General features: G+C 34.7%; 6 protein-coding genes and 1 long non-coding RNA gene across 13 annotated transcripts; 4 read left to right on the top strand and 3 right to left on the bottom strand.

Moving 5' to 3' along the window:
* Positions 1 to 491: 491 nt before the first annotated feature.
* On the top strand, positions 492 to 1,815 carry LOC114193800 (probable long-chain-alcohol O-fatty-acyltransferase 5). Its single transcript, XM_028083741.1, has one exon. It carries the CDS (start codon positions 724 to 726, stop codon positions 1,759 to 1,761), a length of 1,038 nt encoding a protein of 345 aa, XP_027939542.1. The 5' UTR covers positions 492 to 723; the 3' UTR covers positions 1,762 to 1,815.
* Positions 1,816 to 3,005: 1,190 nt separating this feature from the next.
* LOC114193584 (V-type proton ATPase subunit e2-like) lies at positions 3,006 to 4,573 on the bottom strand. Of its 6 annotated transcripts, none has more exons than XM_028083445.1 (4): positions 4,393 to 4,573; positions 4,176 to 4,287; positions 3,678 to 3,725; positions 3,006 to 3,372 (listed from the first exon to the last, which is right to left on the bottom strand). In XM_028083445.1, the coding sequence occupies exons 2-4, from the start codon at positions 4,271 to 4,273 to the stop codon at positions 3,306 to 3,308; spliced, it is 213 nt and encodes a 70-aa protein (XP_027939246.1). In that variant the 5' UTR covers positions 4,274 to 4,287; positions 4,393 to 4,573; the 3' UTR covers positions 3,006 to 3,305. The 6 variants fall into 6 exon arrangements, with proteins under 6 accessions (XP_027939246.1, XP_027939247.1, XP_027939248.1 ...); XM_028083446.1 differs by having other exon boundaries at positions 4,176 to 4,310; positions 4,393 to 4,492; XM_028083447.1 differs by having other exon boundaries at positions 4,387 to 4,491.
* A 394-nt stretch (positions 4,574 to 4,967) lies between these two features.
* Positions 4,968 to 7,852, top strand: LOC114193581 (cell division protein FtsZ homolog 1, chloroplastic-like). Its single transcript, XM_028083438.1, has 6 exons — positions 4,968 to 5,332; positions 5,759 to 5,858; positions 6,013 to 6,242; positions 6,653 to 6,820; positions 7,025 to 7,258; positions 7,422 to 7,852. The coding sequence occupies exons 1-6, from the start codon at positions 5,081 to 5,083 to the stop codon at positions 7,680 to 7,682; spliced, it is 1,245 nt and encodes a 414-aa protein (XP_027939239.1). The 5' UTR covers positions 4,968 to 5,080; the 3' UTR covers positions 7,683 to 7,852.
* Positions 7,853 to 8,885: 1,033 nt separating this feature from the next.
* Positions 8,886 to 11,533, bottom strand: LOC114193583 (syntaxin-51-like). 2 transcript variants are annotated; one of them, XM_028083439.1, is made up of 6 exons: positions 11,298 to 11,533; positions 10,217 to 10,441; positions 9,702 to 9,904; positions 9,522 to 9,622; positions 9,389 to 9,433; positions 8,886 to 9,268 (listed from the first exon to the last, which is right to left on the bottom strand). In XM_028083439.1, exons 2-6 carry the CDS (start codon positions 10,435 to 10,437, stop codon positions 9,137 to 9,139), a joined length of 702 nt encoding a protein of 233 aa, XP_027939240.1. In that variant the 5' UTR covers positions 10,438 to 10,441; positions 11,298 to 11,533; the 3' UTR covers positions 8,886 to 9,136. The 2 variants fall into 2 exon arrangements, with proteins under 2 accessions (XP_027939240.1, XP_027939241.1); XM_028083440.1 differs by having other exon boundaries at positions 11,217 to 11,528.
* Positions 11,534 to 11,976: 443 nt separating this feature from the next.
* Positions 11,977 to 13,640, bottom strand: LOC114193440. Its single transcript, XR_003606264.1, has 3 exons — positions 13,534 to 13,640; positions 13,363 to 13,433; positions 11,977 to 12,013 (listed from the first exon to the last, which is right to left on the bottom strand). It is a non-coding gene; the product is annotated as an uncharacterized LOC114193440 (long non-coding RNA).
* Positions 13,641 to 15,462: 1,822 nt separating this feature from the next.
* LOC114194665 (serine/threonine-protein phosphatase PP-X isozyme 2) lies at positions 15,463 to 20,818 on the top strand. The gene is made up of 8 exons (XM_028085025.1): positions 15,463 to 16,014; positions 16,502 to 16,654; positions 17,526 to 17,588; positions 17,720 to 17,805; positions 19,459 to 19,534; positions 19,610 to 19,878; positions 19,966 to 20,044; positions 20,314 to 20,818. The coding sequence occupies exons 1-8, from the start codon at positions 15,871 to 15,873 to the stop codon at positions 20,362 to 20,364; spliced, it is 921 nt and encodes a 306-aa protein (XP_027940826.1). The 5' UTR covers positions 15,463 to 15,870; the 3' UTR covers positions 20,365 to 20,818.
* An 828-nt stretch (positions 20,819 to 21,646) lies between these two features.
* On the top strand, positions 21,647 to 25,199 carry LOC114194657 (putative BPI/LBP family protein At1g04970). The gene is made up of 6 exons (XM_028085009.1): positions 21,647 to 22,342; positions 22,558 to 22,697; positions 23,429 to 23,783; positions 23,894 to 24,142; positions 24,258 to 24,383; positions 24,611 to 25,199. Exons 1-6 carry the CDS (start codon positions 21,932 to 21,934, stop codon positions 24,812 to 24,814), a joined length of 1,485 nt encoding a protein of 494 aa, XP_027940810.1. The 5' UTR covers positions 21,647 to 21,931; the 3' UTR covers positions 24,815 to 25,199.
* The last annotated feature ends 898 nt before the right edge of the window (positions 25,200 to 26,097 follow it).

The following is a 26,097-nucleotide window of genomic DNA, read 5'->3' as shown; positions in this document are numbered from 1 at the left end:
GAAAATGTTTGTGACATTTTACTGCGTATTTAGTGACATTTAGGTTGACAAGGACACCTCCGTGTAAACTCACTTTTATAATTTTTTGGATAAAATATTTTTTAATCCTTTAAATTTATGTTTAATTTTATTTTAACCTTCCAAATATAAAAAATATTCTTTAATTCCTCAAACTGAAAAAAGTATTATTTTTTTGAATTAACAAATTTAGAACATTTTTATTCATCGAAATCTAACAGTGATATTTTGTACCATCAGTTAAATTTAAACATTATTTCTTTAATCATCTAATTTGAAAGTAACCCATTTTACTTCATAAAGTTGTTACTAAACTATCTTTCCATGAAGAAATTAATAATAAAAAATGTATTAATAATTCAAAATTTCAATGGAGGAGAAAAAAAAAATTTCATCCAAATGTTAGAAATTAAAAAAAAAAATTGTCCAATAAATTGCAACAAGTGATTTTTCATATCACTGTACTAACACATATACATCTTTTCTCACACAAAATATGTCATGTCTCAATTTTATCATTTGTAGAGTCCAGACATGAATAGTAGTGATGTAACTATTTCACTTAATATAAATTGGTGCGCAATTCAGAAAAAAAAAAAGACAAATTTCTTTGTCAATTGTAGCTTTCCAATTTACATAACCACCCCATAATCACAAACACAAACATAAAGATTGTGAGATCAGAATCAAGAAAGAAGAAAGAAGATGAATGTGGGAAGAAGCAAATGTCTGGAAATGGAAGGAGAAATGAAGAACTTAACGAAGGTATACGTTTCAGTCCTAATCTCACTTTCTTACTGCTATTTCATTTCATCAAAACTACCCAAAGGAATGTTCAGATTTCTGTCTCTCTCACCTGTGTTGTACCAATTCTCCATGCTACCTCTTCAACTCACCACTGTCCTCCCAACAGGTGTCACTGCCTTGTTCATCACTTGGCTCACCAACTCCAAACTTCTTCTCTTCACTTTCGATATGGGACCTCTTCCTCCAAACTCCAACTCCCTCCTTCACTTCCTCTCCTTTGCATGCCTCCCAATTACACAAACCCTAAAAACAAAATCAAATTCAAAACTCACTTTTCATCCCATTTTTCTCCCAATCAAGGCCTTGCTTTTTCTACTCTTTCTCATACCCATCAAACACAAACTTCACCCCGCGCTTGTTCTCACCAGCTATTGCACTATTGTGTATCTTCTTGTGGACATTCTTATGGGACTCTGCAACATTCTCGTCAACGCCACGTTTGGCGTTGAGCTACAGTTACCGTCCGATGACCCTTATCTCTCGACCTCGTTGCGTGATTTCTGGGGGAGAAGGTGGAACCTCATAGTAACGTTTACGCTGCGACACACCGTATACAATCCCGTCAGATCGTTACTGACGAATACTGTATTGGGCCCCCAGTGGGCCTCGGTGATCGGCGTCATGGTGACCTTCTTGGTTTCTGGGTTGATGCACGAGCTTATATTCTACTACGTCACACGTGTCTCTCCCACGTGGGAGGTCACGTGCTTCTTTTTGCTCCACGGGGTTTGCGTGGTCGCGGAGTTTGGTGCGATGAAGTGGTTGGGCCATAAATGTAGACTGCATTGGGCCGTTACTGGGCCCATTACTGTGGGGTTTGTGATCGCCACCGCCGCGTGGCTTTTCTTTCCGCCGTTGATGCGTACTGGCACTGGCGAGAGATCCATCAAGGAGTTCAACAACGTTGTTGAGTGTGTTATGGGAATATTTTACTAGTCCCAGTGTAACATTATACATTTTCTGTTATTCTCAATTTGATTTTAATTTGTTCATTTTAAATTTAGTTAATGTTTAATTGATGTAAATCAGTAAAAAATGTAGTTTAATAGCAGTTTACAGATACTGATTAAAGAGTATTTAATATAACTTAATAAATTATTTCATTCATTTAAAATATAACATATTGAATATGTTTGTTTCCTTAAGTGTCATTGTATTCTTTTACATTAATACTCCATTTAATGTCACAATGTAAAAAATACTCTAATTTCTAAACTTCATCATCATTTATAACAATATATAAAGAGGATTCCTCTCTTTGTGTCCATATTTCGAAATACCAATTTTACCCTTTAAATATAATAACTTTTTAATTTTTTAAAAATTAACTGTTATTTTTACAAACTTTTTATAAAATAAGCTACTTTGTTTCTTCTTTTCTTTTTTATTTATCAAATGGTTATTCTTTCTTCTGTTATGATATATTTTACTTTATTTTTAGTCGGTTATCTTTGTTTCTTCTTTTCTTCTTTATTTATCAAATTGGTATTCTTTTTCCTGTTTTGATATATTTCACTTTATTTTTATTTATAACAATATATAAAGGGATTCCCCTTTTTGTGTCCACATTTTGAAATATCAATTTTACCCTTTAAATATAATAATTTATTAAATTTTTAAAAATTAACCGTTATTTTTACAAACCTTTTATAAAATCAGCTATCTTTGTTTCTTCTTTTCTTTTTTATTTATCAAATGGTTATTCTTTCTTCTGTTCTGATATATTTCACTTTATTTTTAATCAGTTATCTTTGTTTCTTCTTTTCTTCTTTATCTATCAAATGGTTATTTTTTCTTCTGTTCTGATATAGATTAACTTAATAACGTTACAATATTATCACCTACTAATATAATATCATGCATATTTAAACAATCATACATATAGGCGCGATAGCGCCTGTGTTTATGCTAGTCTTAATAAATGCAATGGAAGACAATTAGTAAGATTATCTTTTAATTGTATGAAAATAAAAATATTAAGTGAACAACCCAACTACAAAATTTAAAAATGATAGCTTACTTAAGAGTTTCACTTCCAACTTTTACTTAACTGTCTCTAATTATATTTGATATCTAGTTATTTTTTTCTTATGACATTTGGCAACGTAAAAGGAAAATAGGATCCCAAAGTAGAAACGTACCAGCTCAATGTGGTGGTGGTGTGAAGATGGGAACTATGATTTTGGGAATAAATCCTCTCATAAAATTTCTTTTAGAAATTAGTAAACACCACGATATAATGTTTATTTCACCAAAATACATACTTAATAGCCCTATACTGACTTCGGGAATGAACAAGGGTAGAATACAACAATTCTAACATGAGTAATGGCAGCATGTAAGACCCAATGTAGAACAAGAATACATACAGATCCACCCACAGAAAATACTAACGATTTATGAGAGCTGAAATCAACTCCTCTCCAACGTCCAACCAGCGATTCACATTCTTAAGGGTTGGCATCTGTTTATGCAGAAAGTTATTCACCCTCACTCAGGATAGGTACGATCAGCGGTTTCATCTGTGCTAGATATACAATCGCCCACCTGATCAAGCAAATTAAGAACCAAAGTAAGCACAAAATGAGAAGAAGAAAAAACTTAATGTGATAAAAAAAGGATAATAATGCTATAGAACCAAAGGAAAATGTAGTCCTAATTAAACGAACAATGTTTAAGGATACATTCATCCTATTCATTAAGGGGAAAAAACTTAATCTTTAGAGGTTCCTTTTCCAATTAATCAATGCCTTGCCAGGGTAACAGGCTCAGGAACACAACTTCTACATGCCCCAATTCATGTACTAACTTTACGAAAACTATAAGAAAAAACAATTCAAACATTCACTCACATCATCCAGCAGCATATTGTTGCAGTAAGAACCAAGGTTAGGTGAAATCTGCAACGGAGTAGTAAGATATTAATTCAGACAGAGAATAATAATTTGAGAGAGGAAATATTATCATGGACAGAGAAAAAGAGAGACAACAAAACTCAAGAATGTCTTTATTCAAGAATTCAAGAATAATAAATCTCTTTTTCTTCAGAAGAACGAAGAACTTACATCATCTTAGAAAACTACTTTGGCACTAACTAAATATAAATACATCACACTGTAAAATTCATCAAGGTATTGTCTGAAAATTCATAACAGAATGAGCTTTTAATTAAACAGAGCAACAGCGAGACTTTTTTTCCACAATAATTGTGGTGAACAAGTTTACAATTTTACAGATCCATTAGCTAGGCGAGATTATGAATTTCTTTTCGTAATTTTTGTAAGATTAGCATCAGCAATTATTTAATTACTTCACTGAAACTATGAGTTTGAGAAACGAAGAAGCATTACAGATTCGAGGAAGGTCCTCTGTTGAAACAAATTCTGGTACAGAGGGACGCAACAATTCCAATCACTGCGAAAACTAGCGTGGTAACCGAGAACCCCATATCGGACCCTGATCCTGATAACACAGAAAATGAATTCCTGCAAGAACTAAACAGAAATAGAAATAGCATGAACAAAATTAGGAAACGGAACCCCTGAAAACGAAACGACACACCATTACCCCTCAGTTCCGTAATTCGTCGTCGTATTAGTGATCTGAAGCTTCTGAGTTGTGGATATTCAATTTGATATCATTTGATCACTTCTCATGGCATGGCCACTGATTGAACATTAACTGTAACTTACTATTCACACGTCCTTATGGGCCTATTATTTGGGTTTCTCGGCCCAATAGTATTTAGATTCTCGTTTCCTAAGTTTACAGTGTTTTTTAATGTATAGTTATTTAAAATTAAATTTAAATTTAAATTACTTTATTTATTAATAGACAGACAGAAATATCAATGATCACTTTTTCAGAAGTAAACATTTTAACCAGTAACTGAAATATAGTAAATTTTTGAAAAATAAAATCCAATGTTCCGAAATTAATATTTAATTTATTAAAATTTTACTTTATAATATTAGGAAAAGATATTATGTACTATAATAAAAAAATAAAAGATGATTTATTTACTCTGATTATTATTTTTTTATTAATTATTAATTATAGAAAAACATTTCAAGGTGGTAACAATGAACCGTTATTAAATAAATAACCTAACGTCCTTTCAACGAATTGGAGTCCAACCAAGGAAACTAAATCCACTCAAAATTGGAGGGTAATCTATCAGCTACAATTTTCGTTTTTCCATTTAGCCCTAAAACCCTGAAAAGGCACATAAAAAAACAGAGAGAACAAACAAAAAATGGCGATGCTTCGTCCCCTCACAAACCCCAACGAGCTTCTCTCACTCTCCTGCTCTTCTACATTCCACCACAATGCACTCACAACCTCTGTTTCCTTCAACCCCAGAACCACCAGAATTGCCCCTCAACGTCGTCGTTTTGCCTCGGTCAGATGCTCATACGCCTATGTAGATAACGCTAAGATTAAAGTTGTCGGCATCGGTGGCGGCGGCAACAATGCTGTTAACCGCATGATCGGTAGTGGTTTGCAGGTGGGTCAATTGGGTATCTTGTTGTTCGCTACCCAATTTCAAATATCGATTATTGTCAGTGGAGACATTGTTTTATAGTGGTTGCTCATTATCGAATACCTATCTTGTTTCAGATGAATGTCAGCAAAACCTTCTTTGAATACACCTTTACTGTTAGCTGAATGTTATTGAAGATAACAAAATTTTGCTGGTCTTGTTTCTTATTTAATGAGTTATACTTAAGAATTTTAGTTTCTAACTAAATTTTAGCTAGTAATAGAGTTTATATGAAGGAGTGTGTTGGATTGGATGGCATAATAATACTCCTTATTGAATCCAGTGTTACTTTGTAGCCAGAGAGTGGCACTATTCTATAAACTTCCATTTGTGTTTTGCTGTCACCAATTGAAGAATGCTGATGCTATTTTTGAATTCTTCTGCAATCAGGGTGTAGATTTCTATGCAATAAATACTGATGCTCAGGCACTGCTAAATTCGACCGCTGAGAACCCTATTAAAATTGGAGAAGTTCTAACTCGTGGGTTAGGTCAGGCACTCTCCTTGGATAAGTTTTTGTTTGTACTAAATTACTATGATATGATTTGTTTTTGTAGGTCCAGACTGTCTGGTTTTGTTTTTTTGCTTATTTTGTTGAGAAATTGAGGGGTGGCCTTTGATTTAAATTACTGGTAGAGCTACAGGTACTGGTGGGAATCCACTTTTGGGGGAACAAGCTGCGGAGGAATCAAGAGATGCTATTGCTGAAGCTCTTAAAGGATCAGATATGGTGTTTATAACAGCCGGGATGGGTGGTGGAACGGGGTCTGGTGCCGCCCCAGTTGTAGCCCAAATATCAAAAGAGGCAGGTTACTTGACTGTAGGGGTTGTTACCTATCCATTCAGTTTTGAAGGACGTAAGAGATCCTTGCAGGCAGGTGTTTTTTTTCTCATTGTTTGGGAATGTGATTACTGAACTAGTTCTACTCTTAATTAACACTTCCCTTTTTTTTTAATATGTTAAAAAATATCATTATCTTCTTCCTTAGCTTTGTATTTGATCTTGATTATTTATGAGTATGTTCGGAAATCTGTTTGCACCCTTTTAGAAGGAAGTTGTCTGGCACGTTCATAGAAGGAACCTGTAGGTTGAGTTGACATTTTGTTGAAATTATCGTTTTTTTTCAAATACACTGTATAGTTTGTTATCCAAGTTGTGTGTAATCCAATGTATATATAAGTTTATTTTGTCAAGCTGATATGAATGCATGGTTCATCTGAAACTTGTAGTCTTTCATATGAAATTTACAAATAACTGTCTAATTTTCATTTTATTTTCTTCAGGCGTTTGAAGCCATTGAAAGGCTGCAGAAAAATGTTGACACACTTATAGTGATTCCAAATGACCGTCTGCTTGACATAGCTGATGAGCAGATGCCTCTTCAGGATGCTTTCCGTCTTGCGGATGATGTTCTACGACAAGGAGTACAAGGAATATCAGACATTATAACAGTGAGTTGATTGGCAAACGGTGCATTCATTTTATTATACAGACACTAGAACATGATTTAAGCGTCTTGTTAATCCCATTAGATCACTAACTTGCAAAGAGAAAAAGCAAACATAAAAAGCATGAAGCATTCGCTACCCACTTAAGGGTATGCCTGTGCATTTTTTGGCCTGGACGTCATTAAAAACTTCCGTGCTTTCTTGAAGGTACCTGGACTTGTTAATGTGGATTTTGCTGATGTAAAAGCTGTGATGAAGGACTCTGGCACTGCAATGCTTGGAGTAGGTGTTTCGTCTGGTAAAAACCGAGCAGAAGAAGCAGCAGAACAAGCTACTTTGGCTCCTTTAATTGGATCATCTATTCAATCAGCTACCGGAGTTGTGTATAATATCACTGGAGGAAAGGACATAACCCTGCAGGAAGTGAATAGGGTGTCTCAGGTATTTAAGAATTTTATGGTAATCTAAGGAACACTTTGTTATTCCTGTGATCTTGTAAAATTGTTGCTAACATGATGTTTTTGCATTTATTTTACCATAACATGTTAAAAAATTTAAGTATTCCTGTGGCCTGTGGACTTCATATGGTCAATAATTTTTGTAGGTGGTGACTAGTTTGGCTGATCCTTCTGCTAATATTATATTTGGGGCTGTTGTTGATGATCGGTACACTGGAGAGATTCACGTAACTATTATTGCAACTGGCTTCTCGCAGTCTTTCCAGAAGAAGTTGCTAACAGATCCCAGGGCTGCAAAGCTGCTGGATAAAATGGCTGATGGCCAACAAAGCAAGGCAGTGCCTCCTTCTCTCAAGGCCTCAAACACCATTGAATCTAAGCCCTCCCCGCGAAAGCTCTTCTTTTAGTTGCCTGTTTTACACTCTTCATTTTTCTAATTACTATTATATTATTGTTGTCATTCAGTAGTGCAATGATCTTCCGCTTAATTGATTTAGTGAGATATCGTTCTCTTGATGTTCTTTCCTCTCCCGTGTGCACTGTTTTTATCAAATCAAGGAGTCGTGAAGTTTGAGAATATGTTTCCTATTTGTTGTTTATTTTTTAAAAGATTTGCATAAGAAACGGCAAAAAGTAATTTTTCACTGTTTTTTAGACTTGAAGAAAACTAGAAACAGAAATTAAAATTACATTTTTGTAAATGTGAAAGCTAAATAAAAACAGAAAATATTTTGACTGTGTATGTGCAGCTCAAAAGCAAAATTCTAAGCGGAATAGATGCACATGTAATTGTAGTTATCTTTAAATTGTTTACTAGACTGAGATACAATATGTAATAAGCTCAATTGAAGGTTATGATAGTCTCTACTTTGCTTAACTTAGGTTATACAAGTCCTGGAAGGATAAAGTGATCTTATAAGGAAAACTTCTGATTGTTCTCTACATATGGATCCCTCTTCAATTATTACTAGACAACAAATCCTCAGAAATATCAACTCAAGTCTTGAAAGCTTCACTCTTTTCTTCTCGAAAGGACCATGTTCAGTTCGTATAAGAACAAACAGAAATTCTTCTTGAACTTATATGCCAATCTTCGATATAATAGGGACCATGTTTTGTTATTTTATTCAATTCGTAGGTGGGTGACACGTTTATAATTCTTATTTCTCAAAGCCACGCATTTTAAATTAAAGGACGACTTGTAAAATGGATCAAAACAGTTTAATTTGTCATCTTGGGACTGGCTTAAACACGCTTTCCATAAATGTTTTCGGAAAACAAAAAAATAATTGTGGTGAGAAATCTGTTTGCAGATGGATAGAATCAGGAAAAAAAACTTGTAGTCAATTTTAATCCTCAAAAATAGTCAGTAGTTAATGAGATGGCGACAGATGCACCACCAATCTGTTTCATGTTTTGGAACAAACAATGTTTACCAAAATATTATGACAAAGATGATTCACAATAATGGACTCTACAAAGTAAGGAAGACACGTAACTTGGTGTGAATGGGGCACCTATAGCAAGGCATAACATTAATTCCCCTCTTACTCGGGCAATCGCTTGACTAAAAGAGCAAAGTTAAGGATCATACCTTCACCCATTAAGAGTTATGAAGCGGTAGTGGGGCACATTAACATTACAGCAATAAATCTTTCATATTTTACAAGAGAAAAACACACGATATACAAACAGTTAAATATGTCAATTGCAATACAACGCCTTTCACGACCTCAACAAATTCCATGTCATTGAGGAAGTAGCAAGGGAAATCGGGAAACTTGGTTATGACACTTCAGTGCACACGTCAGAAACAAAGACAAAAGGAGAAGCTTGACAAGTTGGGTAATTCATTATGTCATCACAAATATTTGACCAATAGCCAAATGACAACAACCAAAAACACTATACCAATCACTGATAAAAGCATGCACAGGCAGGAACAACCACCCCTGGTTCGCTTGTTTAAAATTGCTAAGTTCTTCTGCACCCGCTGTTTTCACAACACAAATGTTCAAGTTAAGCTGTAAGTAAATGTCAATAATAACATAATTTAACTTCAATATGATTAAACGAGGGATTTTGTCCCAACAGAATTACTAAAGAGTGTTACCCTAAGCCTAGAATCTGTGACATCTACATGCTGGTCCAAGTCATCCTGGCAGATGAAAAAGAAAGGATTCAATTTTAGAAGTGATTATTGCCATAAAAACAGGAAAGAAAATTAATGCACGTAGGGAACGTACGATGAGTCTGGTGTGTAGAGTCAGCTCTTCATTCACTGCCAAAGCAATATGTTTTGTGCTTGCTATAGTATCTTCCAATTGCTCAAGGCCCTCGTCTTGTTCTGCTTGAACAGCAAAGCATTATTAGATCCAAAGAACAGACTACAAGCGATATATTTTCTAACAATCTCATCAAGTGACCTTTCATTATTTGCCGTTGAAATCCAACAAGTCCATTGTTGTCCAGGCCAACAGTTCTGGCCATAGCATCTGGTTTTCCTTCTGGTCCAAGCAAACTATCTCTATTTGAAAAGTTTGACATGTTCAATGTGGAAGCCATTTGATTAACTTTTGATCTCAAACTTGCGAGCATGTCCTTGCGACGATTCATCTCCTTGTCAGATCTGCATCAAGTAAGTGAAATTCACTTCACAAAACAGTCATGCAAACTTCATCATACACCTTCACAGCGTAATTGAAAGCATTGCCTCTTCTCTACCACAACTATATGGCAACATATATGTCCTGGTAGACTGGTCCCCAACAATGAATTTAGTAATAGTATTACAATGTTAAAGACATCCCCAGAGAGAGATTGTTAATATCTGGAAACTTCTTCAAAAAAATTATTCAGGGATAGAGAAGTATTGGGAGATGCAATGCATGGTGTTTCGAGATCTTCTTTAACCTGAGGTAATCAACAATTACACACTCACATGGGCGGCTGCTTTCCAGGAAGCTTGGACAATAGCGATTGCAAGCTATCAAGCCGGGTACCCAATATAGTAATCTTCCTCCTTATAGCAGATGAATGACGCTGGATTTCTGGTCCAGATGCAGGAAATGAACTCTGCTCAGAAATCATACCACTGATATCCTCAGCAAGTTTCAGTGCTTCATTATATTCCTTCATCCATGAGTTTGAAGAAGATGCCATTGGCCTGAAAGAAAGACAGAAAAGAGTGAAAAAACAAAACCAATAATTGTATTTTTATAGAGAAAATGAAAAAATAACATCAACCAACAGGTTGAAAAAACATGGATGCCTTTTTCAAGTGCTTTGGTGTTATATTCCAATCACAATTGAAGACCTTACAAATCATAATGCACATTTTACCGAGGTGAAACTCTAATTTTAATCGGAGAACAACACCGAACTCATAAAAGGAATTATATCCAAGTTTTAACCACAACAAATTTCCCATAGTAAATAAACCACAAAGGCCTAGAAAAATTCAAAATCGCATAGGACATGAAAGAAGGAAACTATTCCAGGTCCGATCGTCATTACAAGAAAACTTCTATTCCAGTACACCTGTTCAAATTAAACGACTCATCCCAACAAAACTTTCCTCCATTTAAATCAGAATTGCCGTTACATTGAGAAAGAAAAAGGAATCGCAGGTAATTACTAATTTACTGCATCAATTGAAGTATGAAAGAACAGCCCGAAAAGCCCTTAAAAGTTCACGATCGCATAAGCAATAAATCATGGAGTCATAAATTCCTACACATCACGGGGTGCCACAAAGTCTATAATCTTTAACAACAGTTTCACCACATATTAGACCCAGAAACAGAATTAACCAAAAGTCAAGCACCATTAATCAAATGCAAAAATATGTAAAAACAAATGGTCAGAAAATCGAATTTCACAATCAGATTACAAACACCCAATCCTCATCAGATAAACATAGAGATGAACAATCAAATTACGGTTCAGAAGGATAATTGTGTCGATGACGGAAAGAAATTGGGGTTAAAGTAAAGAGGGGAAACAATCGGGGAGGAAATTACCCTCCTTTTTGGAAAATTAGGACTGTGAGAGAGGGGGAAGGGAAAGGGGTGATCGGTGCGACGTCGTTTTAGGAAGGTGACGATGGCGATGAGTGCAATGAGGCGTCACCTACCAACCGGCACCGTCGTTTACCTCGCGGATTATGGAAGCTGAAATGTTTCTAATAATTCATCATCACCACGACGTCGTTTCAGGGATCACTTTCGCGAGCATTTTCTATTCTTTCCACCTCAGAACAAACAATAATCCTAATTACATGTACTTGGTTAAGTATGTGAAAAAATATTTATGAAAAAAAATTGTATTATGAAAATAATTTCAGAGGTTTTTTTTCCTTGTTTTTATTAAAGAATAATAATAGACTAATGATAATCAAATTTAAATTTGGATGATGTTATTATCACGCTCGTTATTTTATATTTACGTCTCTCTTTTTTGTAACGTCTCATTTAATTATTAAACGAAATTAAAGGAAAACGTCACAAAATATAAGTACAGTAGCGTAGTCCTGGGGTCTCCAACACAACCCCGACAAAACTCGGGCACACAACGATGCCGAAGAAAAGCTGAAAACGAATACGACATAGAGTGTAGCGTAGAAATACAGAAAGGATACACGGGCCATAGCCCTAAATAAAACACAAAGAAAACTCCAGCCCAGATGGCTAAGCAGCGGAATCACCATTCGCTTGTTGACCATGAGAACCTCGCCCATCTGCTCCCATCAACCAAGTTGATGATCATCGCAAGGAAAACAGCCACGTACAACACAACCATGCAACGAAACGGGTAAGCTAGAGTCAACAACATATTCAACATGCAATTAAATATATTTTCATCATCTCATCCACATAGCAACCAAACATGTTATGACTCTTCATTCAATACACTACGACTCGACTCGACTCATCCGGATACGTATAACTCGGTCGGATTCAGCGGATGCTTGCACTTGTGGTGGATACCCCTGCTCAACCCTGAGCTGCTCGATCCTGAGCTATGTGTTACCAGTATTACGATGAATCAAAATCTCTCCCACCACAAGGTTAGCCCTTAATGAGTTTCAGGCCTCCTGCTACTCCCGCCACAAGAGTCAGTCCGCTCTAAGTGAGACTAACTGGCTCCTCGGAGCGTCAGGATGCAACCTTACCTTGAATCCTTACCTAGTTATACAGATGGGGCACCACCATGAACACCCACTAGTAGGGGCCATGGAATTACGTCCCGACCACTGAAGCGCGACCCCGGAGGTCTCACCTAGAGACCCCAAGGAATTATGCGCTGACGCATACAAAACAAAATCCCGCAGCCAAAATAACATTCACCATGCACGTATACGTTAATTGTACCAATCTTTAAAGCCAACGCCTTTCATATTCCAGGCCCAACCTATTTCATCTCATCATAAGCTATCCATGTACCAAGGATTTCCCCATCATATCATTATCACGCCTCTTTCATACTAATCATTTCATTACAATCTCATGCGAAACTCATGTCAACCCATTATTCACAATTCATGACTTGTATCTCTCAATCACACTCATTCACATCAAACCTTTATCACAATACTCAAAATCAAGCATGCATTACCCATATAGAGCCAAGAAAGCCATCCCACATTGCACTGTCTCGCCCAGCATCTCGCTCAGGCTGAGGAGTCTCGCTCAGGCGAGACAGTCTCGCTCAGGCGAACCCCTCCTTCGCCTAGGCGAGGGTTCGATGAAGCACCCATGGAACATCACGGGATCTCGCTTAGGCGAGACCCCTCTCGCCTGGGCGAGATGTTCCCTCGCTCAAAGTTCGAGCAGGTCGCCTGGGCGACCTTTCGTGCAATAATCCTAGGCGAGCTCCCTGTTTCATCTCGCCTAGGCGAGATGGACTCGTTTAGGCGAGATTAACAGGTCTCGCCACTGTTCTTCACTGCAGCAGCCATGGTTATCGAACTAAACAAGCATACAAGCATTTAATCACACAAAAACGAAGGATTTATCCATGCAATCAGTAAATCACTCAAGAACAGCCAAGACAACACCGAAAGACTGAAACCCTAACTTCCCGTACCTGGAAAAGGGTTAACAGAACCTCGACACGGGACCTCGGAGCACAGCGACTTGAAAGGCGAACTTGCAAAACTGGCGAAACAGCGGAGGACACTATTATTTTCGGGCTTTAATCGGTGGAAAACGAATGTAAAACCTTATAAGGTAAGTACAACAGGTTAGAGTTACTTACGTGGAGTAGAAATCACTAGTCGAGCTCTTGGGATGGACTGGTTCGAGACAAAGACAAACCCTAACAGAGCTCTCGTGTACCGGTTAGGGAAGACGGCTGTGGTTTTCTGTGAATGCAAAGAAGTGAAGTGTTAGGGCAACTGAAACGGGTTTATATACATTGGGCCAACCCTTAGGCCCACTTACGAGGGCAGCCCACCAACTCTATGGCAGAAAAGAAATGGGGCCTTACATTTTTTGTTTTGAATAGTCCTGTGTAGAGGGTGAATTTTGAATTTGAGTTTTGTAAAATTTACTTCTTATTTTTAATTTCTCTAAAACTTTTTTTTAGTATCTAATATCATGTTAAATTGAAGGTGAAGTTAACATTTTGAATAGCATTTTTAGTTTACATGTATATCTAATATATGATCTAATGTGTGGTATCTAAAAAATTAATGTTATTTATTTATATTTATTTTTGTATGGTTGAGGTTAAATGTTTTTCTTTCTAATTTCAATATGTATTTTAGACATACAAATTACAATCATGGTAAAAATTTAAGGTTTCACAAATAGTAATATTTCGGATTTAAGGTTTAACATTTGTGTCATAGTGAGGATCAGAACACTCTTAGTTATATTTATGTCTTTTATGAATAAATTCGTAACAAAATTTTAAATTTTAAAAAGTATGATATAACATAATTTACTTAAAATAAATATTATAAAAAATTATAATTTTTTCTAAAATAATTTTTTTCCTCGATAATTATTCTATATTCCTTAGAATTATAGTGATGTTAACTTGAGGTTTCATCAATTGTCAACATTTTGACTTAAAACACCTAACAATAACTACATTAATATGAAACTAAGATTTAAATCACAAAAGTAATTTTGGATTTTATGTGGAGTAATTATATATGATTACCACAAAATTAGAGTGAATTAAAAACGTAATTATATATGATTAGCTCAAATGTAAGTAATTATATAAGATTTATCATTTTTTTGTTAGCAATTATTGTATCATTATTTGATGGTGTTGTCATTTTCTCTATACTAATGTTTATACACCGAGAGGGCCATGTCCAGAGACAAAATCCTTCTGTCTATTCTATAATTTAATTCCATGATTGACCTTTTTTCATTTTAATTTACTTGCTACCTTTTTCTTCATTATTTTAGTCTTACTAATTATAAGAAATTCAATTTTTATCAGACTCAATTCCAAGAGTGTATTATTTGACAACTAAACATTTTATTATTTTTTATGTTATTGTATTTATAGATTTCAGAATTAAGTACTATTTGCTATTTTTTTATTCAGTCAAGCTTCCCAACTCTTTATATAAAATAAATAATTATTCGAGTCATGAGGCACATAAATAACCATTCTACATTCCTAACACTTATCTATATGCTCTTTTTTTTTTCGAAACTCATTAAATCTATACGAGCCACCTGAAATTAATAATTAACATTATAGTTTTTTAATAAAAATTTAGATACTTCCTATTTTATTTAAATATATATTTTTATTGTGTATAGATTACTATTAGCGTAAGTAATATTTCAAAATGCATAATTGTGAACATTCATATGATCATAGCATTTCTTTTATATATCAAAGTTGAATTTTTAGTTGTATATATTTTTGTGTGTAAAAAACAAAGTATTGTTGAAATAAAGGTTCATCACTCTTATAATTTGTACACTTCAAAATAAATGTTTCTTTTTTATTGACTATAAATGGAATTTTGAAACATGAGTTTAACGCCTTAATTAATACATTTAGTAATTGTTACATTAATTTTTTTTAACAATATATTATAATATTTTTTTTTTTACTGTAACACAAAAATATTGTTATCAACAGCTTGACACGATTAATGCGATTAGAGTTACAATTTGAAGTGTAATTGTTGGATGAACGAGTATTTATGGAGAGAACAGAGAAAGAAATTAGGGTTTTAACATGAAGCTCTGTGTGTGACTGCCTCAAAAATATGATTGGTTGGTTCTTACACAAATTAGGGTTTCAATTTCAAGGAAAAATGTCTGTCAGGAGTGAGAAGTAAGAAATTAGATATGGTTAATGTTACTAATGAATCTCTGTAGAAATTGATTTTGGAGTGAGAGATACCTTGTGATTTAATAAAAATTGAACAGAGAAAAAAGATCTGGTCCAAAATTGTGCATAAAAAAATGAAAAGCAAAAGAGTTGGGACTTGAGAGTGAGTGAACAATTTAGAAAATATATTGGAAAATAAAGAGGGTGATTGCAAAAAGCAGAAAGTTTTGAAGCACAAGAGCTGAGAGGGGAAGAAGGGGTTGCAGAGAGAGAGAGAGAGAGATGTCATCAGACTTGGACAGACAGATAGAGCAGTTGAAGAGGTGTGAGCCTCTGAAGGAGTCTGAAGTGAAGGCTCTCTGCCTCAAAGCCATGGAAATCCTCGTTGAAGAGAGCAACGTTCAAAGGGTCGATGCTCCTGTCACCGTTAGTTCTCTACCCGTCTTTTTCTTTTCATTCAATATTCTCCTTTTCTGCATTCTCTTAGGTTTCTGCCTTCTGGGTTTCCTTTCATTATCGATTTACGTGCTGTTTTCGTATGATTTCAGCTCACACTCAACAGAATTACCTCATGTTTTTCCGTTGGGTTTTGGTTTGAGACGATTAGTTAGTTGATAACTACTTTTCTTTGGTCTTCGACCTATCTAGGGCTTGTTATAAATGTCATATATGAAAGGATGGAAGAAGACTTACGTGTCGCTCTTTCCGGAGATTTCGTGGATTTCCTGTCTCTTTGTTTTGACCTGTTCGCACAATTCATTGCCTTGTGCTTTGTTTTTGCGTTCAGTGTGTCATGGGGGGCACACTGGAAGTGTTTACTTTTTCTTCTTTTTTCCTGTTAGAGTGCAGCTGCTCTGGTGTGTTCGTTCTGTTCAACTGATAGGATTTGTTGATTGTGTCATTCTTTGTGCAGATATGTGGTGATATTCACGGTCAGTTTTATGACATGAAGGAGCTTTTCAAAGTGGGAGGGGATTGCCCCAAGACTAACTATTTGTTCCTTGGGGATTTTGTTGATAGAGGATTTTACTCGGTTGAAACATTTCTGCTTCTTCTCGCTCTTAAGGTAATAGTCTGTTTTTTCTTTTTTTTGTATGATAAAGTGTTGGAAGTATTTTGTATGGTTTATTTGTGTATTTTGTGGTTTCTGTGTGCGTTAGATCTGCTATGGGCCACCTTGCAACAATTTAAAAAGTGTTTCAGTTAGTCTGCTCAATGATAATCGCAGAAATATAGCTGGTCTTGTGGCTTTCAAGCCTATGGTTTTGATGAACAGTGCTTATATTGTGTTTGAGTGAACCATAAAACGGCCTTTTCTGTTTTGGGAACACAATGTGCTATCGTTGGAGAATGCAACTGTACAAATTTTGGGCGGCATAGGGGGATGATGTGATTAATGAAATGCAAAAATCTACCTAAGGATGCTTATTATTACTGATCCGTTATTAATCTGGTCTGTAATTAAGATTTTGTCAGTAAACAGTAAAATAAAGGGCTCTTCACCTCTGCTCGTTTGGCTGTTGTTTGGTGCACTTGGAGGAATGAAATAGGAGAGTTTTTACTTAGCAGTAGCAGTTTCATCTTTTTACTTTTCTTGTCAAGACAGAAATTTATTTGCATCCTCATTATGCGTTCTTGCTCAAGGGATTCCTTTGTCTATAATACAGATAGACTAGTGTTGGCTTTCTTTTGAGCTTGTGCTCTTTTCTATATGCCATTGTCATTCTTTCTAGTTTGTTTGTCTGTTGATGAATTATTTTTTATCACTTTTTTAAAATGCCTAAAGAGAAACAAAAGGAGATAAAGAGATTTTAATTTTTTAAAATTTTGACACCTGGGTTGTCAGTTGTGTTGTACTACTCATTCTGTTGTGCTCCTAATGATACTACTTTCATTTTGTTCATTATTGCTGTAACTAATTATTGATATACAATCAGGTGAGGTATCCAGATCGAATAACACTCATCAGGGGAAACCATGAAAGCCGTCAGATCACTCAGGTTTGTCTCAGATAAAGTGAAGGAAAGAAATAAATCCCTTTTATAAGCATTTTGAAGAAAACTAGGAAAAGACATTAAAATCTTAACATTTTTTTCTCCGGAGAACTCATTCAACATCTTTCACTTGACAGGTATATGGATTCTATGATGAGTGCCTTCGAAAGTATGGTTCAGTCAATGTATGGAGATATTGTACTGATATATTCGACTACTTAAGGTTTGCTAGCATCCAATATATAACCAGATTTTATGCACAAGTTTCTGTGGATGACATAAAGCAGAATGACATCTTGATATAAAGATTACTTGATTTTAGTCTTGCATTGGGAGCTACTTCTCGTGAGAGTAACAATACTAGATTTGCTATAAAATTCTTGAAATGGTTTCCATGCCATGGGTTTGCAAATTGCTCTCTTGTTACTTTTAGTGTCTGTTTCTTTTATGGGTACAGGGACTGCCTGTTTTCGTTTTCTTTGAAATGTTTTTTCTAAAAAGGAAAATTGTGTTTGATGGTCTTTATGCAAAATTGAAGTTATTTTCTGAGCAACTTCTTTTGGACTGTTTTTCTTTATTATTCTTGCAACTGTACAATTCGTGTTTGAAAGTACTTGCAATACATTACCCTTTCTATTATAAGAAGGAAAGGGGTTTTAGTTTACTTGAGCTGGGTTAAGACAAGAAGGAAGCTTTGTGTGGCCTCTCTCTGTGTATTTTAAAAGGGAGAGAAGTTTGAGCGGGTGATTTTAAAATCCATAGATTGATTATTCTGACAGACTTGTCTAGATGTATAGAGAAAAAAATGCTAGCAATTCTTCAGTACACCTTTTTCATCACCTCTTTTTATCATTAGGTAAACTGCATATATTGTATAATGGGATTCAATTCAATCACAGAGAGAGCAGTGTTGTTAAACCAATAATTTTACTTGTAGAATCATATAATCGAGTTTTATGGCTATTCTGTGTTTTGATCAACTGTAGACTTGGAGAGTGGGATTATGGTGCCAGCTCAAAGATTGGCGAATTATCTATCCCTTGTGTTGCAGAGCTGAGAAGTAGTGGGTTTGATTTTATGACCTGGTTGAAAAAAATTAGAATGTTTCCCTAATTTGCCCTCTACTTCTTTATGTGACACTCCAACCAAACTCTCTCCCTTTTCGAACCTGTCTCTGCCATTTATTCTCTATTTCAAGCTTATTTTGTCTTGGGTAACTGGTTTAGCTGAAATTGAGAATTTTTCCTGTTTTCTCTGTATTTGACCTTGCTAGCCAGCTTTTCTTAGTTCTCCTTCTGTTCTGTTTGTCCTCCGATCTTGTTTGAACCCATTTGGACTTGGGTTGGACTCTCGTTTGTAGTGTCTAGGAATTTAGTGTTGAGTGATTCTGTTCTCCACTTCTCTTTGTTGTGCTTCTCCTCTCTCTCTCCTTACTTTCTTGGCTTAGAAAACCCGTGAACTGGACTTGATTTGGGCCTTCATTCATAATACAATAACTGCAAAATAAAGAATCTGAACTCTCACCTGAATCTTGTGGTAATTACACACGTTAATTAATTACATTATCGCACTTTTATGAAAAAATATGCTTTTATAGTTTTTATATGATCTTAGTATGATCACATGGTTAAATGATATTTCATCCCTCAACCCTAGATATAATTTCGATTTTAACAACCTTTCTGATTTCAGAGTGTTGAAAAAAGTGTCAAATTGCAAGTATTCGTAGTGCACAAAAATAACAAAAAAATAGATATAAATGGAAATATTATTGTGTCAAGTTGCATATAAAACAACCTAACTACATTTACAGATTTAGTTGGTGTAACTTGTGCCTTTCCTAATGATTTCGTATGTTGACAACAACAAACTGCAGTTTGTCGGCCTTAATTGAAAACAAGATTTTCAGTGTTCATGGAGGTCTTTCTCCTGCAATTTCAACACTGGATCAGGTTATAAATTTTACCGTCTCTGTTTAGATTGTATACTGGCAATATTTTTATGCATTATTTATCATTCATATATAGATACGGACTATTGATCGGAAGCAAGAAGTACCTCATGATGGTGCCATGTGTGACCTCCTATGGTCAGATCCAGAAGATATTGTGGATGGATGGGGTCTCAGTCCCCGTGGTGCTGGTTTTTTATTTGGTGGCAGTGTTGTTACTTCCTTTAACCACTCAAACAACATTGACTATATATGCCGTGCTCATCAGTTGGTGATGGAAGGATATAAATGGATGTTCAATAACCAGATAGTTACTGTCTGGTCAGCTCCAAATTATTGCTACAGGTACCTCCTAATAGATTAAAATATTTTTATTTATTTTTTATTTGTGTTCTGATTGTTTTAGTAAAATATTTTTCATCTTTGTTCTAGATGTGGTAATGTAGCTGCAATTCTTGAGTTGGATGCAAATCTGAATAAGCAATTCCGGGTGTTTGAAGCCGCTCCACAGGTTTGTAGGCAAAGAAATTATATGATATTTATTGTGATCGTGAGTTCCCTATTAAGAACGTGCTTTTCATGACATTGGTTCAGTACTATGAGAATGACTATTTTTATCTTACTCTGTTTTGGGTATTTGTTTTGATTGCACTATCTTTGCATGTTTAAGCAACATGTTCTTTGCTAACCTATGATGATAGTGTGGGATATTGTGTCGACATGAACATGTAATGGTGCTGAATTTTTCCAAATTGATTTTCAAATTTTGATGAAATGTAGGAATCAAGAGGGACACCTGCAAAGAAACCAGCACCGGATTACTTCTTATGAAGTGTTTTTGTTTTCTATTATTGAAATGCTCATGTTGGTGTTGGGAGACTTGAATCAAGGACATGATTTCTGACTCGGGAGGAATCAATTAAGGGAAAATGGGTTGTGCTGGCGGGAATTCTGCATCCCATTGGTCTGCTTCACCCATCTTTAGTGTTATAGCAGTATTGTGAATTAGTATGTGATTTGCAATATGTTATTACTGCCTTTGTTCATTCAAAGCTGTGATGGACAGAGGGTTTAGAGGGGAAATGACGTTTGCATATATGAAAACTTGATTACAAAGGATTGAATCGGATTGGAACAGAGAATATTGGAAATTAACTTTCCAAATATATAATCCGTGGAAAAAAAAACCCCACTAGTTGAGTTTTGATTATCATGGTTGGTAATGGTACTAAAATCTTGTCTTGCCTGAATTTGAAATTGAGGAAGGGTCCTTTTTCTAGTGAAATTTTGTGTGTAAAATTTATTGGTATTCTTATTTTATGATTGGGAGTTCTAGAACTCTGAGACAAAGGATGAGTAATAGACCAAAAGTGGTATTTTCAGATTATCAACGAAAAAAAGGTTAACTTCTGTTTTTCATTCTTTTTCTCGTATTGAACAATCTAAAAAGTTGTCTCAGTTCCTACTACATATGGATAAATTTATTTACAAACATGTCAGAAAATGAAATAAATAATATATTTTAAGAAAAACCATGGTCCTATGCATGTGTATTTTCAAATACAATCGCCGTGTTAAGAACATGTAAAAGCAAATATTAACCAAGTGTTTTAAAAGTATCGCTTAAGATAATAAAAGAAAATTTCTTAACAAAATTCAGGAAAAACTATATTTTTATAAGTTTTTACATGATTGTCACTAAATATTTTTTCTTTTTAACTGTGTCAGTTTATCCAATCGAAAAGTAGAGGAAACGGTTAAATGCGTTTTTAGAAGTTTAAAACCACAATATAAGTCGCGTGGGTCACGAGTTCACATTGTTATTAGATTAAACAATTGATTTGTAGATACTTCAAATCCTATCTGACAAATGAATACAGAGATCAAAGTGAAAAAATTATATAATATAAAAGAAAAAGTAAGATATTTTTTTCTTTCTTAGTACTAATAAAGTGATCGAGAAAGTAAACTCTCTAAGAATCATTGCTCTTATGTTAATTAATCTACGATGATTGTTGTGCCAGCTCCATGTCTTGTTGACAATAATAATAATTAATCAATCTGAGCTAAACTCCGAAACCAACCACTTGCTGATACATCTATCTCCCTTCACAGTTGCTGTTCCTGGTCGTTGATTTCACCAACTCAGTTCCTATCCGAAACAATATTGTAATTCATTATTATCCCAAAGATAAAATAGTAAGAAAAGCTATGACGTTTTTCCTTAGTGTTTCATCAAAAGGGTGTGTTGCAAGATTTCATTTTTCACTAGATAAACATGAAAAATTAACCTTGATCTTGTCAAAACCTGTTTTCTGAAGTCAAGGTTAAACAACTCGGGCTGCATAATGATATTGGCTTGATCGATCCCTGAGAAGGCTCCACCTGCAAAATTGGAATGGCACCCTCAACCTGTTTCCTTCTTTTATCCCTTCTGTTCCTTTCATCCTCCACGAGTGGTGTTCAAAATCATGAAGAGGGTTTCATCTCCATCACCATATCTGATAAGGGTCTCGATTTTGCCAAGGATATTCTGATAGACCAAGCTGTTGACTCTATTACCCTGTCTCAATTGCCAGAGATTGAGAAGACTGTTCAAGTCCCTCTTGTTGGAAAAGCCAAAGTTGTTCTTTCTGAAATCACTATCAATGATATCCAAGTAAATTCTTCATCTGTTAATACAGGAGAAACAGGCATTGCTCTTGTTGTTTCAGGTGCCACAGCTAACTTGAGTTTGAAGTGGAGGTACTCTGTCAGCAGTTGGTTAGTCCCAATTGGAATTTCTGATAGTGGAACCGCCACTGCAAGGGTATGAATCCAGATTCCAGAATATTATTCACTTTATTGTATACTGAGAACTATATACCCTTTATTTTTTAGTACTTTGACTTCTAGCCATTTTAAAATTTATATTAACCATGATTTCTACTTGGTTGACTGTGTGAAATTAAACTCCTTTCCTAGTTTTTGTACCTGCTTAGTCTATTATATTCCTCATTCTGTTGTGTTGTGCTATGTTGGAAGGTTAATGATTTGCAAGTTGGACTTACTGTGAATTTAACGAATCAAGGAGGAACTCTTAAACTGCTTCTCTTGGATTCTGGATGCCATGTTAGAGATTTATCCATAAAGTTGCATGGTGGAGCAGCTTGGCTTTACCAAGTGTAAGGAACCTTCGTAAGCAATGCTTTTTTATTACTACAAACTCTTAAACATGCTCTATCGTGGAGTTATCTTCTTCTATTGCTGATTTAGGCTTCACAATTCCATAGGGAGGCTTTGATTAATAACTATATAATCCTTGCTCTATATTTCAATCTTTAGGGTGGTACATGAAACCCAGAGTGCAGATAAGTGTGTTCCATTATCTTGTGCAACAAAAAATTTTAAGGAGAATATAATGCTTTTTTTCTTATATCATCCTGAATTGTTGTCTCTTCTAAAGAACTTTTTAAGAAGTGGACTTTAAACTTAACTTAACCCTATAAAACCGACTTATAAGATGAAGTTTGCATTCATATATATATTGTAAATTGACCTTATCTCTAGTCGATATAGAACTTCCAAAACACCCTCTCACAGGTATACACATGTAACATGTCGAGCATGTGGTCCGATAGCGGTCCCATAACAGGTGGAAGAATAGACCCAACAAACAATAAACTTTGTTAGGATAGACTTTAACTCATGACTCTAATACCATATTAAGAAGTGGACTTAAGCTTAACTCAACCCTACAAAATCAGTTTGTAAGACAAGGTTTCCACCCACATATATATTGTAAATTAACTTTATCTTTAGTCGATGTGGGACATTCAACAGAACCGAAGCTTGACTCGTATCTAGACCATAATATATAGATGATATCATGCCAACAATTTCCATTTTCTTGCAGGCTAGTAGATGCTTTTGCAGGAAGTATAGCATCTGCGGTTGAAGAGGCAGTTTCTGATCAAATAAATGAGGGGATATCAACTCTTGATGTTTTATTACAATCTCTTCCAAAGACTTTCCCAATAGACGAAACAGCTGCTCTAAATGTTTCTTTTGTGAGCAATCCTAAGCTAAGTGATTCTGCTATTGAATTAGAAATTAATGGCTTATTCACAGAGAGGAACGAAATTTTGGCACCTCAAGGTTACCACAGAGGTTCAGACATTTCTGTTTCCCGTGGCGACCCTTTGCCAAAGATGATAACAATTTCATTACATGAAAATGTTTTCAAATCCGGTTCTTTGGTCTACTTCAGTGTAAGTTTCTAAAGTTTTTTACTTATTTTGTTCTTGGCTTTGTCCAATAAATGGATATTATAAACTGAAATATAGTTTTGATAGTTTATGTTGTTCTTGTGCTCACTCAGGCAGATACTTTGAAATGGAGTGTTGATGAACTGCCTGATCAGAACCTTCTGAACACTGCTGAATGGAGATTCCTTATTCCTCAATTATACAAGCAATATCCAAACGATGACATGAATCTTGATATCTTTGTATCTTCTCCACCAGATATACAAGTGACAGACAAAGATGTTGGTGTCCAAATTTCCATAGATATAATACTAAATGTTCTGGAAGCTGGTGAAGTCGTACCTGTTGCATGCATCTCGGTGGTAAGCTTAATGAAAACCAATACTAAGTGCAAAGTTTAAAATTTTATGATGCTTACACTGTTGCTTCTGGATTGTATTATCTAACATTGTCCCTTAACTTTGGTTATTGGTACAGGATTTTAGTGCATCTTGTACTGCGGAGATCATAGGAAACAATCTTGCTGGTTGGCTTAAATTGAGAAAGTTTTCCACATACTTGAAATGGAGTAAGATAGGGAAACTGCACTTGAATCTGATTCAGGTAAACTGGAATGTATATATTAATCTTTTCAGCTTGTAGCTTTGTATTTTGATGTGAAATTGGATGAAATTGAAAAACAGAAAAATGCATTATCCCACTTCTCATGTGCACAAATGAACCACTTCAATTTCTATTTTGACATATATATGATTGTTAAACCTTATAGTGATTTGATATCAAGGTTATTGTTATGAATCTTACTTTATAACTGTGTAAAACATTTGCAGTCAGTGACATCAGCTGTTCTCAAAACCGTTCTCATACCATACCTGAACTCACAGTTAGTGAGAGGAATTCCACTTCCAATTCTTAATGATTTTGCTCTTGAGAATGCTCGTATATTGTATGCTCCCCCATGGATTACTGTGTCCAGTGATGTTTCTTTCTTAGGACACTATTATCACAAGCATCTACCAGCTTATGTATCATAAACATGTTCTCAGATATAAGGTAATGAGCAACTGGTTAAGATGCTGTGAAGGTGAATGTCATGAACAAACATGCATGCAGGTCCATTACTCAGCTTCTGGTATTTGATGTGTTCCATCATTGGTGTAGCTGATTTTACCTTTGTAAATCATTCTGTTCTGAAGATTACTCGAAAAAGATTGCTCTTTATATGTAAATCTGTGAAAATAATGTTAACCTTTTGTTTGTATACTTCATTCATAGATTTTCACTTCATTCTTCACCTTTACCAAGAGCAGAATATGTTCATCTTGTTCTTACCAAAATATGTTCATCCTAAACTCACCTTCATTATGTATGGATGATGAGATTCCATTGATATAGTTATTCGTTTTTTTTTTTCTCTCACAGATGGTCAGAATTTCATCTGGATTTGAGTTGAATCCTACTGATAAGTCTACTAGAGATTAGAAATTATTTAAAAAAACAGCAAAAGAAATGAGTAACTTTAGTTTGGTCTTAACCAAAATATCTATAGCTATTGTCAACTGGATCTTAGTTTGTCGTTTCTAATTCAAACTAATTAAGTTGTAAAGTTGACTCAAACCCCTAGCTTTTCCTATGTGTCATAATGCACATGGATTATAACGTAACACGTTTATGGCTTATACAAAAAGGAACAAAATTTAGAATTTAAGTCCCATGGACCAACCTTAACCTTGTGGGATTTTCAATGATCAAATGAACTAGAATCATGATTTGATTCATTTTAATACATATATTTGACATAAGAAATTATCTCTTGCAACTTGTTTGTATCATTATTTATTAATTCAATTTTAATATTTTTAAAGATTCTAATAATGGTATAAAATAATCTTGCATCTCAATTTAAATTATTTTTTACATATCTAAAATAACGATTTTTTCCCAATAAAGTTTAAATTATATTTTGAGTCTTTGAATTTTTCAGTGAATCTTAATTTGATCTTTCTAATTAAAAAAAGCACAATTCCATAAGAAAAACAAATGATTTTGCTCCTTAGTATTAAATTTGAGGGACTGTGTTTTTTAAAATGCTTTTTAAAACTCGTTAAGTTTAGAGAGCCAAATCATGTTATTAAAAATTTGAAGGACTAAATATTTTTTTTATGAAATTTTAGAGACTAAAATAAGTTTAATTACAAAATTCAGGAACTAAAATTTTATTTTTAAAAATATTTATCTATCATAAATTTTAGTGATTATGTAATAATAATACATACACCTTTATCCAATACAACGTAAAAAACATGTGGAAGGTAGA

Source organism: Vigna unguiculata, chromosome 8 (assembly GCF_004118075.2).
Source record: "Vigna unguiculata cultivar IT97K-499-35 chromosome 8, ASM411807v1, whole genome shotgun sequence".
Taxonomy (NCBI): Eukaryota; Viridiplantae; Streptophyta; class Magnoliopsida; order Fabales; family Fabaceae; genus Vigna; species Vigna unguiculata.
Note: the sequence above shows the minus strand (reverse complement) of the source record. Positions and strands in the feature narration are given on the sequence as shown.